Source organism: Seriola lalandi, unplaced genomic scaffold (genome assembly GCF_002814215.2).
Source record: "Seriola lalandi dorsalis isolate HSWRI2012SDOR001 ecotype SW California unplaced genomic scaffold, Sedor1 jcf7180002054396, whole genome shotgun sequence".
Lineage (NCBI taxonomy): Eukaryota > Metazoa > Chordata > Actinopteri > Carangiformes > Carangidae > Seriola > Seriola lalandi.
The window spans coordinates 260,670-279,451 of record NW_019524949.1 but is presented as its reverse complement, the minus strand read 5'-3'; the positions used below and the strand labels follow the sequence as shown (position 1 = coordinate 279,451).

At 39.5% G+C, this 18,782-nt stretch overlaps 1 protein-coding gene across 1 annotated transcript in view; it reads left to right on the top strand.

Annotated features, from left to right (window-relative positions):
- The first annotated feature begins 350 nt into the window (after positions 1 to 350).
- The window catches only part of rapgef6 (Rap guanine nucleotide exchange factor (GEF) 6), a 143,768-nt gene continuing 125,336 nt past the window's right edge, over positions 351 to 18,782 (top strand). The window contains exon 1 of the mRNA XM_023409532.2: positions 351 to 791. Within this exon, the coding sequence (XP_023265300.1) occupies positions 717 to 791 (75 nt within the window). The 5' untranslated portion in view covers positions 351 to 716. The remainder of the gene's footprint in view (positions 792 to 18,782) is intronic.

Below are 18,782 nucleotides of genomic sequence, written 5' to 3'. Positions count from 1 at the left end.
AGATGTTGCCATGACACTGATTAGCTAGGTTTTTATCCAAATATAATGAAAATCTTAACCGATTTTTGAGAAAAAATGATTGCGTTTTCATTGTGATTGTGTTTCAATCTGCTATCATTATTTGAATATTAAAAATTGGTTCACTGACATAAATTCACTGATTCTCCAGTCAGATGCCATATGGCCTAACTATTACCCAGTTATTTGCCCACTCCCAAGCGCTGAAATCCAATGTTTACAAAAGTAGCCATCACTTATGATGTTCATGTGACACTCATGAATCATTATATTCCCGACAGTATTTGAATGCAGCATCATCTCAGTCCAGACAGATGTCGTCTGCAGTCTCAGATCTAGAAGAGGAGGGATCTAAATCTGAACTCCTGGATCCGTCTGACGGTCGCTACCGAGGTGGATATTTCCTTTAACCAAAGATGTACACACTTCAAGACAGGAGGTCCAAAAGATTTAACTTTCTGTCACTTTCTTTTTCGGACGCTCAGTAGTTGAAAGTGAAGTTGTTTTATTCTCTCCTGGAGAAGAAGGAGCTCCTGGTCGGTCCGTTTAGGAGTGAACTCCATCCATGCTCGGCTCGACGAGGACGAGATCCAAGGGGATGTGATTTTGTTCAGCCCGGGTCGGCTAAAGAGCAGCTAGGAGAAGTGAGATTATCTAAGGAGGAAGTAAAAGCCCTTTGGTGGATTTGAGCCGAAGTTATGAAAATGACTGGAGCCATGGAAACTTCTTTCAAACTGGCTTTGAAGAAACCGCCCTCGCTGCGGACAGCAGAGGTAAACAAAACTATCGTGTCTTTAATTAGCATTGCCTTGCTAATGTTAGCCAAAAATCAAACAACAAGACAAAAAGTGTTGCTTCACCTCGCTGTAGGAAAATCCACTCAGCTGTCAGATGAGTTATCATTAAGACTACTAAGTACAGTCACATATTAAATAGTACATGACTTAACTGTTTGTAACACTGAAAAAAGTAGAGCACTTGGCTGCATGTTCAATTCAGTAATGACGCTCAAAGAGTCAAACAAAATCATACAGGACAAAGTGTATCAGAGGCTTCAGTGGTACCCAAACTGGGGTGCAGGGGCTGTAGTGGGTCCTTAGCAGGGTCTCAGGGGTCCCCATCAAAATAACTCTCCTCTCAAGACGGACTGTTTTGACCTGGAAGCTACAGAACAAACTTTTTTATAACGTAAGAGCTTCAAGCTAAGGACTGGCAGGTTTTGGTCCTTGGCATGGCAAAGTTTGGGGGAAACTCTCTTACTGTACTGCATTCTGGGCCTACAAATACAGCCTTACTGAACAAAACATAACGTCACAGCTTCCCATCAGAGGGCTTATGTCAAAGCCCAGGAGATAGTTTGTGTAAACTTAAGTTTGAATGAGGCCAGTTAAATTTAATCACTGCTGCTGTGACATCCATCCCTCCCCCTTCTCTACCTCCTCCCTACTCGAAGCTGTGGAAACACAGCTGGCTTGTCATTGCTTTAGTTACGCTCTCTGCCCAAAAATAGCTCACACCGTACTCCCTTCCATGTTCAGCTGCTGGTAATAGTTTTGAAGTGCTAGCACTTTTCAAACACTATCAGAGTACAAAAAAATGTTTAAAAAACCAGCTAGCCTTCAGCTTTTCAGCTTTTCATGATGCTTTTGAATAGGCCCCTTTTTATGGCTCTAATCCTCTGTTTGTTTGTGCGTGCATGGTCGGTAGAAAGCCTCTTTCACACCTTCATAGTGGGTTGTTGTACACACTTGAATCAACCATAAAAACTGTGTTTAGTCCACAAATATATGACACATTCATAGCGGGAAAGTGGATCTGTGATTTGGTAATCAACTACATGATAGCTAGCCCTTTGATAATATAACCAAATGTAGCCTCATCCATCTGAATTCAGTAGAAAAGAGCTCTTTATGCTGGCATCTCTTTTTACAGACATTGTACACTCCCTGTTTCTCCTTGAATTTAAAACATTAACTGCACTGATATAGAAGAGGTGAAGGCAAACAAGGTGAAATGTTTCCAGGCAGTTATTCATGATTCATGAAGACATAAATAGTGGTAATGTAGCTCTCTCAAAGCATTAGGCATCTGACCATCACATACAGACAGACACAATTATTAAACCTCTCCCCACTGATGAAATCATAGCCCTTAGACAACCAAAATGCCAAGCAGTTGCTCAATAAATCAAAGCTGACTCACCATTTTACCTCAGTGTGAGAAGAAAAAGACTGACAAGATGCAAATTCTCCCAAAAACCTGAAAGAAGAAGAATGGTTAAAACCTTAAAATCCTCCAAAACTTTGAACTGGAGAAATATGAAACTGATATCTTTGAAGTTTTTTGTGAGGTGTCGGTTTCAGATCATGATGTTTGAGTATGGGTGTAGTTGTAGACTTATTCTACCTTTTTTCTACCATTGGTTGTATTGTGTTTTGACATACCACCAACTATGATTTTGATAGGTCTGGACCTGTTTATGAGAACATAAGTGTGGCCTCCAGATACAGATTTCAGTCTTGACTACTCAGCTCAGGCCTCTTACAGATGAAGGAAGTGTTAGAGTGCATGCGTTTTTAAATTGACATTTAGGGACTTTTTGTAGTACAAAATGCAAAGTAGCTGGACTGAGTCAAGTGGCTTTGTATCCTGAATTGGAAAAGGAATAGTTCGACATTTAGGGAAATATTGCTTATTTGATTTGTGGTGGAAAATTGGTTGAAGAGATACTACTGTTTCACTGCTCCATCAATCTGCACATGTGTCTATGTAAAATGGGAAATTGTGATTTTTATGCTTTGGTTCTAGTACGTATTACGTATTATAGTACCCAATAGACAGTGGCCACTTAAGATCATTCAGTCAAATCAGGTGTCTTGTTTCCACAGTTGTCCTTCATTGAAAGTCTTCTTACTTGAGCCTGCCAGCAAAATTTCTTGGACGGAAAAGTTTTAGACAAGCTGTAGGTACATCTGTCTCCTGTGCAGATGTTTGGCTCAGTGGGTAATCTCTCCCACCGCAGCTTTTATGCCCCGTCAACCTTTCCCAGTTTCTTGGGTTTTCCGTCCGGCTCTTCCCTCCCTGCCTACCTTTCTCAGTGCCATCCAGACGCCCCGGTGGTAACAGGCAACAAATCACGTCGGGTGATTTATGGTGGTTTTGGCGGCACCCGGTACATATCGGACATTTATGGGAATTCCAACCATCGCAAAGCCACAGGCTCCCTTGGGAAGAAGCAAGTGAGGGAGAGAAAAGAGAAACGCAGACTTAAGTGGTGACTTGATGCTTTCTAAGCTGTTGAAGAGAACAGGACAGGAGATAGAGACCAGTGTGTGGTCGATGTGTTCTTGGAGAGCATGCAAAGGAGCACATTTCAAAAGAGGCTGCATGTGTCTCAGCAGAAATTACCAAAAGAGGGTGGTTTGCTGAATGCTGACGCAGCTCGACAGATTACAGTTGAAGGATAATACTGTTGGCGTATTTATTTATTTTTTTCAAAGTGTGCGGCAGTTGCCCAGGTTGCCTGTCTTCTCGATGCCATCTGCACACAGTCATCACAGAGGTGCCAGGGTTTGTTGGTTTGCTCCCTTAAGAGGCCTTTGGCTCACAGTTATTCCTGCACAGTATGATGAATGGCTACCACACACTTTATTATTATTGCTTCATTAATATGACACATAACTTGGTTTTTGTCAAACTCTCTCCATTTTTATCATCATTTCACTGTGTCTGAGTTGTTTTGGTAGTTGTACATTCATGTGCACATTATGTTACAGTCAGTCGGTCATTCACACCAGCAGGAGGAATTCAAAGGCTCTGCCAGGAAATAATAATCATAAAGTCGATGTTGCCACAACTTGGTATATTGTGTATTTTCCTCTTTTAGACAATTCTCTGAGCAGGATTGGGAGTTTACTCGACAAAACTTGAATCATTCTATTCTAATCTATTTCTAATTGCATACAGTACACACTTCCAAATGATTTGAATGAACTTAACCTTATCTTTACAACTGTGTTCCTCTTTTCAAAAAGAGAGTCAGAGAGTAAAATGCCTACTCTGAGGTTTGAATGTGAAACTGAAGCCTTGAGGTGTCTCACTCTGGTATTGACTGCTTAACGATGAAGATTTAGGTCACAGAGGACAGTCTGCATGTTTGTGTTTTCCCAGGCTTGTGTGCTTGTAGCTGTATATGTATTTTTATGTACAAAGTGTGCATTTATTACCTGAATGCATGTGTGCAAAAATGTGTTTCATGTACAAGTCGGTGTGCTTGTCTCCTGCTTCCACTCCTCCTCTCTTCAGCTTTACTTCACCAGTCTCCAACGTTGCCCAGGGCATTATTGTGTTGTTGGTACAGGATACCTTAGATACCTCCCATGCAATTTATGTCAGTGATACACACAGCAGCAGGGTCTGCCTACTTCAGGCGTAGGTGGAAATGAAGACACAGAGTTCTGCCTGACACTAGTGATTATAAAACAGGTATTTTCAGCTTCTGGCATCTGATTGGTCATGTATACATTCCAGCTAATTTTCATACAACATGGCTAGCTGTAGCCACTGGCTATACCATCAGTGTGATAAATAGTTCAGACTATTGTAAGGCTGCAACTTATGATTTTTCCATTATCGATTAATCTGCATAGTATTTTCTTGATCAATCAATGAATCGATTTGTTGATAAAATACCAGAGAATGGTGAAAAGTGCATCCTAAACATTTTTTATAAACAGCTTTTTTTGTTAGGCAAATAGTGTAAAACCCCTCAAAAATTAATTTACTTTAAAAAAAAAAAAAAAGACAAAACAGTGTTCACAAAATTTGATGTTGGATCAAATGAATGACTTAAAGGATTGATCACTTATCAAAATAGTCTGTGATTTATTCTTTTTGCAGACTCCCCCAGTTACAGAGGCACAAACAGTAGAAATGTATATAAGGCCTGTAGTAGCACTTTTCGTGTGCAAACACTTGGGAGCCATAGCCATAAGTCTGAACCAATTTGATGTTAACAGTTGTTGCAGTGATATGAGGATCTTTAAATGCTTGGCACAGATAAAATCAGGAGACTTAGAGCTTTAAAAAAAAAAATGTATATATGGCCAAGGTTGTGTGAGGATTGTGTCAAACCGGTACAAACCAAAACACGCCTAAAGGAGCGCTACCAAGGCTGAAGCATCCCACAGTTGGGACGATGTATTTTAAAATATTAATCGATTTCTTGTTTCAGGTCTAGAAGAGTTTTCTTAAGGTGAATTTAATATAATTAGATGGATTCATATTTGCAGGACTGTGTTTTGTGGACAAACCTGCTGAGTGGATGCTTTCCTCAGTGTCCTATGCTTAAGTCATGCTTTAAGAGGAGGACAATAGAAATGCTTTATTTGTGGACTCACTCAAGACCATACCCAATTATGATGTTTTCACTAGCCTGTTGTTAGTCCAAAATGAAACACTGAACAAAGTAATAATGACTTTATGTAGGCCAGGGCAGTATGACTGATATTCACTAAGCGTTTATCTAAATTAACACTCCAAAACAGGAGTATATCTGTGCTTCTTCTTGAGAATGCCATTTAAAGATGACAGTCCCAGTTTGACTTAATCAACCAGTCTAATGTGATGGGTATTAGTTCAACATTTTACCAACATATTTGTGCATATGACTTTATAGAGAGCTTTTCTATGTGTATGGGTGATTTTGTTGTAAAATAGTATTGAAGCAAAGAAATGCAGCTGCTGACCCCCCCCCATCCCTTGTTAGTTTGTTCCATGTTTAAATACTTACCATTCCGACAAGGGCTTTCTGAAAATGTGAGCAAACATACGTGTTCACACACAGCCAAGGTGAAAACCAGTTAGACACCTGTGTCATCTTAACAGAAGCCTGAGGGCTCATCTTCGAAGTCCGGTGGAGGTTCAAGCTGAATGTCTCTTGTATGACTCTTTAATCTCTCTGCCTGCGGCTTCTTAGAATTGGTAGCATTGGTTAAGTGTATGTAACCAAAAGGTCATTTTAAAGGACAATAATCTCACACATACTATATATAAGTTTTGCAATTTGGCATTCAAAATCTCAAATATATCTCTTTTTAATGTTATTTTCAGTGATCCTATAAACATTTTTGGTGCATGTGTCCTTTGACACTAACTAGATTGACTGTATCAGGACTTTAATGTTTGTTGTGACATATTTAAGCAAGCAGAACTGTGTCATGCTATGGCTTTATTTCTTTTCTGGATTACACCTTGAGGACAGACATTTAGGTGGGTAAGGGAACCAAAGTAGCGAAAGTATTGTTTTAAAAAATCTTGTCATACTTGAAATACATTTTACTGGGTCTAAAGTTTAGTGTTAGTGTAAGACAAAACCTCCAGAGAATTCCTGCTCCAGTCAAAATAATTTCTCACGTTTGGTTTGTGTTTCTGTTAGTTTCTCACCTTGCTGAACGACCTGTGGGTTAGGTAGCTGATGATGTGAAACTGATATGGTGGCACTTCCTGTCACAGTGGCATATGCTTAACCACATTACCCAGCTGATAACTGACTTGCTAGACAAACATGCCATCAGAGCAGTGGGAAAATGAAATGCAAGAAGCTGGTTGGGAGTGGGACATTAAAAGAGCAGGGAGCTTTTATGTGCAAATAAGAGGAAAGAGCTGTAGGTTATTAAAAAATGAGTTGTAACAGAAGTGATAGGAGACAGAAACAGGGTTATTACCTGAGATAGACAGTAGCTGTGACACGACACAGGAAGCATGGGAGACAGAAATTCGCATCGTTAAGAAAGATCTATCAAGGAAAGGAGGATATCGCCTAATCGAAGAAATGGCAGGAAGGTAGAGAGATGAGGGAAAGTGTGAGAGAAGGATACTGACAGGTAATCAAACAAGACGGCTGAGAAAGAGGTGGGAGGGGGAAGATATGGATGTTTAAATTGAGAAAGCTGGAGAGTCAGCAGAGAGAAAGATAGCTACACAAAGTCAAAAGCCGGGCTTAGAGCAAGAGATGAGAGCACGGCAGAGATTGTTGGATAACTTCAAATGAAACTTAAGAGAGTTGGCAGAAGGCAGAGGCAATAGAAAGTGGGAGTGATAGGTTGGACTTCTTTTATGAGGTGAAAGAGTGAATTTGAGAGAAGCTGGAGACTCATTACATGTTATAGGGCGTGTGAGTGTGTGTGTGAATGTGTGAGATAGAGAGAGAGATTACTACAATGCAAAGGATAAAAATGATTAAAAACACACCTTGACTCACTAAAACACTGTTCATCAGAAACCAATTTACACAGTGATGACAGAGCTGTTGGCACACACAAAGATGAGTCGGTGTCACATGCTGTGGCACATCGCAGGGTGCAGTTTGTTTGTTTTGGGGTATAAAAGGTTGTTCAAAAACCATGTCAGAGTGACAAGATTGGAAAGTGTCAAGCACGATTGATACAGAGAGGCTGTTAAAATAAAAATAGAAGAATAGAAGATGAAATATGACCCAAGAATCACAGTTTCAATCATCCATGAATTTTCGCTTCATCAGACACCAAACACTGCATAGTGGCTTAAAGGAGTGCTCCATTGATTTAGCATTGCACCCCTATAAAACTGTTGAACACCCAATGATCACAGTTGATTCAGCAGAACCAGAGATATTGTGTTTTTTTTTAATTTTTTTATTCCATGCATTGTTCTTCCTTGTCAACACCTGAGGACTACACTACCCACAATGCAAATCAACTGCCGACAGTTTGGTCGGAGTGTTCTGTTGTGTTATTGTAGTCGCAGCTAATATAGCTTTAAGCATCTCTGTAGCATGTTGACCTGGTGAACTCAGTTACTCAGATTCTTTTTCTTTTCTTTTTTTTTTATTATATCAAACTTGTAATCCTCAGACCCAACTGACGTTGCCTCATGTGACATCACCTGAGGCATTTTGTATCAGACCTCACACAGCTCTCCGTGGAAACACAAAAGGCGCTATAGTCCCAAAAACCTGTAAACACACTTTGATGTATCCCTTTTTGAAATGCTGTGAGGCATGACTTAACTCTGGAAAGATCACAGCTACAATCATTTTACTTTTTCTTTTGTTTTGACCATTGTCAGGTAAAGAATAGGATTAAGCTGCTCTTGTTGGAAAGTAATTTACCAGAAATGTGGGCTTGCTTGTATTTGATTGGCAGATTCATTGTGTTGTCAGATGACGCTGCATTGTTTTGTGGCAGAAGGTCAGTCAGGTCCAACTTTTATTTTTTTGCCGCATCTGCTCTGTGTGAAATTAGTGAGGAGGGTATGATTTTTGAAGCAGTGCTGACACATTGGTCTGAGCATAGCCTTTTTTAAAGTTCCGGTTGTGATGCTATGGATTGGACACACACCTGTTTTCAAGTCCCTGTAAACTTCAAATCTTATTAATTGTTCAAAATTTGGCAGAAGATAGTGTTGTTCATGTTGGATGTCATTACTCGCAGTAGGAAGCTGATTTTGGGACCTTGAGGTGTTATTTGAAAGTCCACATCCAAGGTAACAACCCTTACCTTAAAATATAGCTGTCATTTTCAGACACTGTGGATTTGTGTCCATTTTCAGCACATTTGGCAGTTTGTGACCGAAAGCAGCAGATATCTACAAAAACCTCCTCAAGCTCTGGCTGATTTTTCATTTTTATTTTTTCCCAGTCAAGTTTCAATAAATCCTACATGACGTAAATGCAGCTCAACCTCACACACACCTACTGTACACACTCCCGCACTCCAAACACTCACACACATGCCAGTAACAACATCAACAAATGTGAATGTGCCAACAAACTGCAGGGTTGAGAGAGAGACTGAAATTAAAAGGATACAGAGGAGGCTGTGTGTGAAACAGACAGAGAGAGGGGCACCGTGGAAGACAGTGTGTTTGTGTGTGTGTTTGTGTTTGAATAGGTGAATAAACACAGCCTTCCTCTGACCCGGGCCACTGAAAGCTCTCCTTGTGGGGCTGATAAAGGCCTCTCCTGACTGAGCTGAAGGACCTGTGGACTGCAAGGCAGACAGACGCTTAAAAACTGTAAGTTTTAGTGAGCCACTTCTTGGTCGTCTCTGCTCTGTGGTTTGTGGTTGTTGGTTTCAAAGATCTGTGACACTAGTTCCCCACTATGTATATTTCAGCTGCCTGGTGAAGCCTGAGAAACAGCACAAGAGCAATACAAGACTATTTTAAAATGCACTGTAACCCATTTAAAACAACAATTTATCACATGGGGCATTAAGAAAGACAGGACTTTTTGTGTGCCATTTGAAACATTGATAGTGTGACCCACCTCTCTTAATCAATGATACATTAAGAACTCATTTGCGAAAGAGCAGTCTTTTTAAAGTTGATTTTAATGCACTGTTTGGCAGGACAGACCTGCTGTATATGGGACACCTAAGAGAGAATATTACATGCAGCTCAATGATTCAACAACAGCACCAATGTATTTATAATGAAACTAGTGACTCTTGAGCTCTTGAAAACGTGGCAGTGATGTGACTGTTTCAAGTGATGGAAGAGAGTGTCTGCAGTTCAAGGCTAGATTAATGCATGTGTCGAACAACAGGATGTTATTGGACTGTTATTGGCATGCTAGCAGCATTGCTTTATAAATGGTCTGTTAGTTGATCCACCACTTTGGTCCAGACTGAAATATTTTAAGAACTACTAGATGGATTGCCATGCCATTTTTTTGTAGGGATTGAAATATCCTGATGTGTTTTAAGGATTTTTTTTTTCAGGCTGATTTTTGCTGATCCCTGTGTTTCATCTAACACCATCTACAGGTCAAAGTTTGTCATTTTTCCAGTGAAATATCTCAAGAGCTATAGTAAAGATTGCAGGGACATTTTATACGGATATTCTTGGTTCCTATACAATGTAGCCTAATGACTGACTTTTTCACTATGAAATTTGCTACACTCATTAATGTCCTCCTCATGTTGAATTGTAATCATTTTGGCGATACCATAGCATAGCATCTAGCGATATCATCATCAAATACCTGCAGTAACATTCCCATCAGCCTCAGCTGTGCGTTGTGTTTAGTACTAATAAGCAAATTCTAAACTAACATTACACCTAGCATCAACATGTTCACATAGAGCCTTTAGCATGGCTGCAGGCCCGGTCTTGTTTAGTTGTTGTTAGACAAAATAGGCTATTTTTTTTTTTTTTTGTAACATTTTATAAAGCAAGCAATAAAGTGGTTCATCTAAAAGAGATAGATTAATCAATCATGAAATTAATCATTAGTTGCAGCTCCACCAACTTTAGGTCAGTTGTGGCTACTCAGTTAATCCTTGAAGCTAATCTAGTTGTAGCTTGTTTTTGCTGCCTTAATCTTTCTGTAACCCACACTGTTTACTTAACACATTTAATTATGAGCTTGTCAGCGAAACAGCACCACTTGTAATACCAAGTGTCTTAATAGCTTGGCTTTTTAAAACCTGTTTTGAAGTCCCTCATTCACACAGCGGACCACAACAACAGCCGGGCTTTGTCTTGCTGGGTATTGTTTGACTGTAAACACGTCAGCTTTTCCTGTGGGTACCACCAACCTCACAGGCCAGCAGCCCAGAGTTCCCAGTGTGCACGCATGTTTGCCTGCTCGCGAATGTGCAAACATTACACTGTGTCAGGGCTACTGTGTGTGTGTGTGTGTGTGTGTGTGTGTGTGTCTGTGTGTTTGTGTGTCTGTGTGTGGGTGTGGGTGGGTGAGAGATGGGAAGTGTAGCTACATTCCACACTGGACAGCAGGCATGAACAGGCAGATATCGTCAGCTCTGACCTGTTTTGTTTGTCAGGAATGCACACTGAAGCTACAGGTGGGCTCACCTTGCATAGTTTAGTCAACCAATGACAGGTTTACCTTGACATTTTGAACATAAGTATCATTTGCTTTAACACAAGGCTGGCTGTGAAATAAGGAAGGCTAATGCGATTTACAAATTTTATAAGTATCCCTTAATGGCAATATTATGGTGCCAAAAAGTAAGTAAGATTATGGGATATTGAAGACTCTGCCAGTACAGTGTATTGTGTATATTTAGATACATTTTCTATGCACCGTACAATCTCTCTTATTATTTACTTTAAGGGTGGTGTCCAAAGATTCAAACAGGAGCCTAATTAGGATGACATCATTAGATTGCTTATGAGCAACAGTTAATACATTCAAGTTATATCGTAATATATATTAAATTCAATGAAATGAACAAAAACTACCAGGAGCCATTAAATGTTAAAACACTGTTTGATTAGTATTAAAGTTGGCGATTAATTTTCAGTCAGTCGAGTAATTGTTTTAGCACTAGCAGGGTGCGGTACCGGAGGCTCTTGGCTCTTTACTATCTTGGTTCTCTTTCTGTCTGAGCAGAAGTAGGCCAAGAAGCAGCCTGTATAAGAACCTGTTGCCACAGTACTCTTATTAAAGCAGTTTTATGACCTTGCAAAACTGGTCTGGAATGTGTACCAGAAAAGGAAAGCAGCAGATGCTTCCAGCTGTGTGTCTTTGTGAGCGTCTTGTACTGATTGTGCTTGAAGTGCATGATTGTCAAGATTTGAACGTTTCTCTGTAACTCTTACTCACTTTCTCTGTTTATCATTTGATGATATTAGGCAAAAAACAAATTTATAGCTATGATTCTTTTTTTTGGTTGCATAAATTCATAAAAAGTGAAATTATGTCTTGTTATGAAAAAAAAAAAAAGCCATTGGTGAAATATTATATTGTCAAACTTTAAAGGATTTTCACCACAGGGAAGGCCACAGGTGTTGTAGCCAACATTTATTTTCATTGTTGATTAATATCTAGGTTTATTGTTGGGTGATTTGAAAATTAATTGGTAACTTTAGAAAATGGTGAAAAATGCTAAAGCTCAAGGTGACATCTTCAAATTACTTGTTTTGCCCAATCAATAGTCCAAAACTCAAAAGTGTCAATTTTACTGTCACATTAGTCAAAGGAAAGCAGCAAATGCTCACAACTAAGATGTGATTTTGTTTTGTTTTGTTGTTGTCAATCAATTATCAAAATAGTTATTGATTAATTTTCTGTCAGCTTGATCAATCTATTAATCAAACATGATAGTGACGAAACCTACACTCCTTTTATGGAGACTGTTATTTTTCTTGTTTTCTTTCGACAGCTTGATGTCCTACATCTTCGGGTGCTTATGTTCATGACAAATACCTATTTATGAACCAAAGATGTTGCTGTCAACATCTTGAAAATGAATATTTAAGTATTTGCTGTGTGGGGAATAACAGAAGTTTCTGATTCTCTGTATGTGCTGAAACTAACAGCTGTGTGCAGTTTCAAAGTGGAGAGAGGGTAGAGATAAAAACCTTCTGCAGAACACTACTGCAAACAAGGTCACAAATAACCTCCTGACCGTTGAGCCCACAGAGACCTGGCTGATGTCAGCAGCTGTGAGATTCCTTCCTGTAGATTAACTCTGCTGGTATGCGGGAAAACCTTGTAGACTATATTTTGGAAGGCCCGATATCATGCTGTGCAGAAATGATCCCATGTCCCACTAATTCAAAATGGCACTGCTTAAGGAACTGACAGAATCCGGATGAGATTTCCCATTCATGTCAAAGCAGTTTTGATTTACAGCAAATTTACAACTCCCTTTGCCCTGCCAGCCATAAGCTGGCTGTCATCCATAGATAGTGTTACACTGCCCTTGCCATCAAAAAGGGTGCATTTGGGAATAAGGCTTATAGGGTTGTATGAAATCACCAAATATCAATCTTAAGATCACTTGTCACATTTATCTTGGTAATGATAAATTAAACTAAAGCCCCTTTTATATTGCCTGCCCAAACCTTTTTCTCCGCCATGCTTTTCTGTGTAAAAAGGTAAGGACACACAATGGGGGGCCATTGTTCTTCTGCCTTTAAGCTGGCAGCTAAGGTAATCACAGAGCCGATGCTGTTGTGTTAAACATCTGATTCCAGAGTGCTGCCGTGCTCTCTAGAATCACAAACTGGTGCGGCAATGTCAGCTTTGTTTGGTTCAGTGTAAACAAGCAGAGGTTGCATAGAGACGGGTCTTCTTAACTGCAATATAGTGGGATCTCTGTTTAAAAGGGACGTCGACCTCCTATTAATTCCCTATACTGAACAGTGAACAGAAAATCACATATTGTGACTGTGATTTAAATTTATTTGATATTTTCAGTGTTTAGAATGTGGGGAAACTAATAAATGTCTCTGTAATTATCTTCCTCAAGAATTTCACAATTTGGGATCAATAAAGTGGCTACGTCTGTCTTCCCATATATCTGAATTAAGGTATGAATTTGGCCTGATTTTAGCCCCAGTTTGGTTGTCCGCGACTAATTTTACAATCGGGCTTAATCTCTGCCAGATTGGTTGTTGATTGACGTGCAGTTTGAGGCACCTGATTGATCACCTGAATTAGCAGTTATCTGGCTTTCAGACAACTAGTTGGATTTGGTCAGAGGTTTTGGTCAGAGGTCTTGCAGTTTGTGCAGAGGTCTTGCAGTTTGTGCATAATGTAATGTAATGCTGCCTTTGGCTGAATCCAAATACCGAGACTTCACCACACTTGCAGACTTGCGTTCTCAGTGGTGTACTTAAAATGCAAAGTAGCCATTTCAGTGTGCTACATATGTGGCTTCTTGCCCTTGCATTTTTGTCCTTCAGGATGCTGAATACTTTTCTTTGTTGCCGCAGCAATAAAACATGTCACTTATGTGGGGAGGGTTCAGTAGAGCACAGTCAGTACGTAGGTTTCAAACATCCAACCTCCTAAATCCCTCAGAGACTGGGCTGTAGTCAGCTGCAGAAGCATTCCTTACGGTAGCCAAGCAGTGCTGATACACGAGGGAACACTACCTGGAAAAAGACCTGAAGTGCTTTCTTATTTTAAACTTGTAGCTAACTCATTGTTTTGCCTGTGAGGAGAAAAATATCAAGAACAGGCCAAGGTTACTGCGCAAGCTCTCTCCAGAGATCTGGACTATTGCTATTGACATTGACATATGCAGTCTGTTGAGATGAGTCAGGACTTTGAAGACTGAAGATTAAAACTGCTCCTGTGTGTTTGCATGGCTGCTGTGTATCATCTCCACTGTGTGTGTGTAACTGGTCTGTGAGTTGCTTGAGTTATGGAGAGTGGTGGTACACACTGATACAATATGAAGTCATTTAAGCACATGACTAATTCAGATCTGTCAATTAAAACTGAAGTAGCTCTTTAAACAGCTGTTTTATTTCTGTTTCAGTCAGTAGACTGTGTATGGCGATGGGGAGTCTTCACACATCAGGAGGACCTACCCAAATATTTCTGTTAACCTTCACACTGTCTCTTAAGGCCGTGACGTTCCAAGAATTCACACAGACAAGCGTGTTTTGTTGCCCATGTGTTGTGTGCATGTGTGAGAGGGAACGACTGGTCAGCATTTGTATTTGTAATCCAGAAAATATTGCAAATAGACAAATTAGCCAACCTTTATTACACCACTCTTAATCTCTTCAAATGGTCTTGTTATTTTCTCAGATTTTCAGAAATAGTAACATGTCTCTTTTTTTGTGCTTGGATTGTCAGTCCAAGGTCTCTATTAGAGGCTTATCCTGATGAAGTCACAACTAATGATACAATGTGACAAAAATGCTTTTACTTGGTTTGAGTCTTCTTGGAGCGCTGCCTTTGGAGCACATATTTTTTGTCATGGATTTTTTTGGAAGCCACTTTGTCGTTCTTGGCAGAGTGCATGGGGAGAGGGTTATGCAAAGGAGGCACACCTGCTATACATCCTTCAAGACTTTGTATATGTTCTTAACTTCTTCAGCCTGGGACCATAGAAATGTATTCTTTCCAAGGGGATTCAGGATCAGTTACTGTTATTCTTGTATGTGGCCGCACATCATTAGCAGCCGCGACCTGTTTCTGACCTTGATCCATAGTGAAAGAACAACTTTCGTAGGAGGGTCAAATGCGATGCATTTGTGGGGGCTCTCAAACCCAACCATGAAAAGCTTTTTGAGCAGGGAAAATCAATTTTCAGACAAATTCAAAGTAACGCACGTAATTGGTTCAGTGAGCTGTGAAAACATTTGAGTAGGGCTGCAATAAACCAGTATTTTGATAATCAATTTATCTGTTGATTATTTCCTCGATTATTTATTTTTTTCCCTCTAAAATGTCAGAGGATTGTACCAAATTTTCTATTGATCGACTAAGTGATTAATCAACTAATCATTTATAATCTCTACACTTTTCCTTCAAGGCCCTGACAACCTTTTTTTTTAATCAGCTTCCTACTGTGATAAATATGACCACAATCTTGTAACGATTTTGTTTATTTGGTTTGCTGATGTTGTCAGCCAGATCTGATCAAACCACACCCTCACAGTTCTGCTGAATCAAATTAATAGGTTTTTGTTTTATAGGTATTTTTTATTTTTCAAAACTTTAACTTTGATTGTTTCTCATTTAGTTATGACTACTGTATTTATTATAGTAAATGCTTAAGAAATGTTTTCAAGGGCCATAACACCCACATTTGCATTTTTGTATTAAATCGTAGACAAATGGATAAACAAACTGAAAAAAGTTCCAGCCTCGTTGTAAACAGAGATGTGCAGTAAAGTGGGTAATGGATATCAGTAACCTAATCTGTGGTTGTTTCTGCCAAGTTTGCCACTTTCCCCACCACTTTCATAGGTTCCAAGTTTTTTGGGGGGTTTTTTGATTCCAAAAATTTGTTCTGGTTCATGAATTCACCAGGAACCTGTGGATCACAAAAGGATATCTTCCTACTCTAACTAGCTGAGGTTTTGACAGTCTGCATCGACTATGTCGTCACATCCATTTGAAGCCGAGTGGCTGCCCGCTGCTGCTATTGAGTGTGATTGAGTCTGGATCGTTGACAGAAGCAGTGTTGTGGGAGACCCCTTGTTTGGCAGATCACACTGTGGAAACACTGAGTCACTGTCCACATCACAACACAAATCCCAGGCTGCTGACTGCCGTCTGCCCTCCGCTTCCCATTCACCCCTCTGCCCCAACACCTCTCCTCTTTCTAAACAAATCCAGTGTGCTAATGTTTTAGCAGAATATTACACAGCCTTTTGGATAAAAAATGGGAAATTATATTTTTTTATTTTTTATATATATATATCTTTTACTTATTTGGGGTAATGTGTTGTTTTTTGTGGTAATGAGAAAGTTGAAGCAGTCCATGTGCATATTTTGCCCCATTTTTGTCTTTTGTCCCCTCATTATTGGCCTCCTAGTGCGTATAGAATAGGAACGTATTGTGTGTGGAGTGCAAACAAATGCAGAACAATTACTGGTATTGTTCAAGCATACTCGTGTGAAGTGTTGAATATGTTTTTTAAATCTTTTTGTTTGTTTTTTTTGGTCAACTATTTTTATAACCCTTTTGTCTCAACACAGGCCTCACATGCAGTAGCTCACCTGTTATTTTAATATTCAAAGCAGAGACTCACTAATCTGTTGCAGGTGAAGCTAACTTTGCATCTGAAGATAAGAAATCATAACACAGCGTTTTGTTAAGTGAAAACAAGACATTTGCTACAAGGGCTTGTACTGACAACATTCCCCACTGAGTGACTGACACTAAGCCAACTTGCCTTCCTTTTCTCAGATGCTTTACAAGAATGAAGCCGGGCTGGAAATGACGAATGCAACTTTCTTCCACTTCGTCATTGCTTAGTCCTCATTAATCTGGCTGCGAATTAGATCTACAATACAAGTTCAGTTCAGTTACAATCAGTTGATTACACTTGTATCTGCAAGTCCTTGCAGTAACTAATCTTCCACTAAATGCACATGCAGGCTGTGTGGAATTCAGCAGTACGCACCTGGAGGTGCACGTTGTGCTTGAGCAACCAGAGCAGGGATAGATGAGATAGTTTGTGACCAATGTGGAGTGTACATGTAGTTCCCTGGGGCATCAGTGGTTTGGTTTACAAAGACGTATGAGCAGTAAAAGTTGTGCAAACTGCACATGGTGATGATAAAATTCATGCCAACCTAATGTAATGTAGTTTGTTCAAGCAACACAAGGCTGCAGTGGGAATGAAGTCAGAGTGATTGTTGAATTATCCATTATTTTGACTTACACACTCTTTTACTCAATCCCCTGTTTGAGAAGTCACTAATTTTACTCAACTGCTGACTTACTATGAATCACTTATTTGCTCACTCACTTGTCCATTCACTCAGCTGTTTATTCTGTCCTTTGCATGCTCCATTACTTTTTCACACACAGTTTCGCCCTTGTGCAGTTACTAATGAGCTTGTTTCATTGTTTTTAACTTAATTCCTGCATCCAGTACTCTTTCAACTCTTTCACTCATTCCCTTGTGTCCTTGTTAGGTCACAAATTCATTCACCATACACCATTTCTTTGCTTTTCTGCACTCTCACTCATATCCCATGTCAGTCTTTCACTTACACCAAGTACTGGCTCAGTCATTCTCTGGATCACTTGTTTGCTTGTTCTCCTTTGCTGACAAGTTCAAAAAGAATGCAGAGTGCTCACCTCTGGAATGCTGGGAATGTGACAGCTGGATTCCATGAACTTCCCGTCCGCCTCACCAACACGATTGTATTAAACAATGAATGAGGAATCCAAACATGGGGGCCCATTCATGACCAAGAAAAGCTGCTCACCCAGACCGTAAACTGGAGGGAGTCACCCACGTCATATTTTGGTGCCTTAATGCTCATAATCGAAAATATTTACTGTATCCTCAAATGGTTCATGATGTCTTTTAGGAATATTGAACCTAATTGTTGAAAATGAGATAAAGAGAGGAATGATTCAAGTTTTACAGCTACTGTATTTTGAAACAGCAGTGTGTCCATGGGCTTTAGATTAGGGGGTGAGACAGGGAAGGGGTCAGAAGTTGAGAAGCTGAAAGATTGACATGACTTTATTGAAGAACTTGCTTACTTTGGAGCTGAGGCATTGCAGACATGTTAGTGGCTTTGCCTAAGCTACACTATTATATTAGTCATGGGGATTTCTTTTCTTTCATCTGTTTTGTACATATGGCAGAGTTAGATGGCTTAGCATTTAATATGTGTGTATGTGCAATAAAGGTTTAAGACAGCAGTTGGCCTTTGAGGTTTTCACTGGCAGCAGTTGTGGACCTGTAAAAACAAATAGGATAACAAACTCAATGATACCGATTACAAGAGTGAGGCCAAAGGTACTGTGAAAATGAATTACAGTACAGTAACAAGAAAATTAGATTCATGAAAGTTCAGTAGCTGTCAAATTAGTTATATTGTACCTTATGCCAGGAGGAAACACAGTATTTTCAGTTGATTGAAAATTATTTGGCAACTATTTAGATAATTGATCAAACATTTTATTTTTATAAAAAGGAAAAAAAGAAATTCTTTGGTTCCAGTTTCTCAAATGGGTATATTTTCTGGTTTCCTTAGTCTCCCGTGGTTGAAAACTGAATATCTTTGGGTTATGGACTGTTGGCTGGAGAGAACAAGACTTATGAAAATGTAATTCCACAATTTCCTTTTATAGACAAACAACTACTCAATTAATAATGAAAATAATCATAAGTTGCAGCCATGCTAAATAAATGCATAGAATCCACAATAGAATAAAAGTAAACTGAGAGAAGTATATAGCCCAACAATGAATTAAGTTACTAATGTTCTAGTAGCAGCACATTAGCCTCAGTTTTAAATAATCAAACTTTCTTGGCTGAGG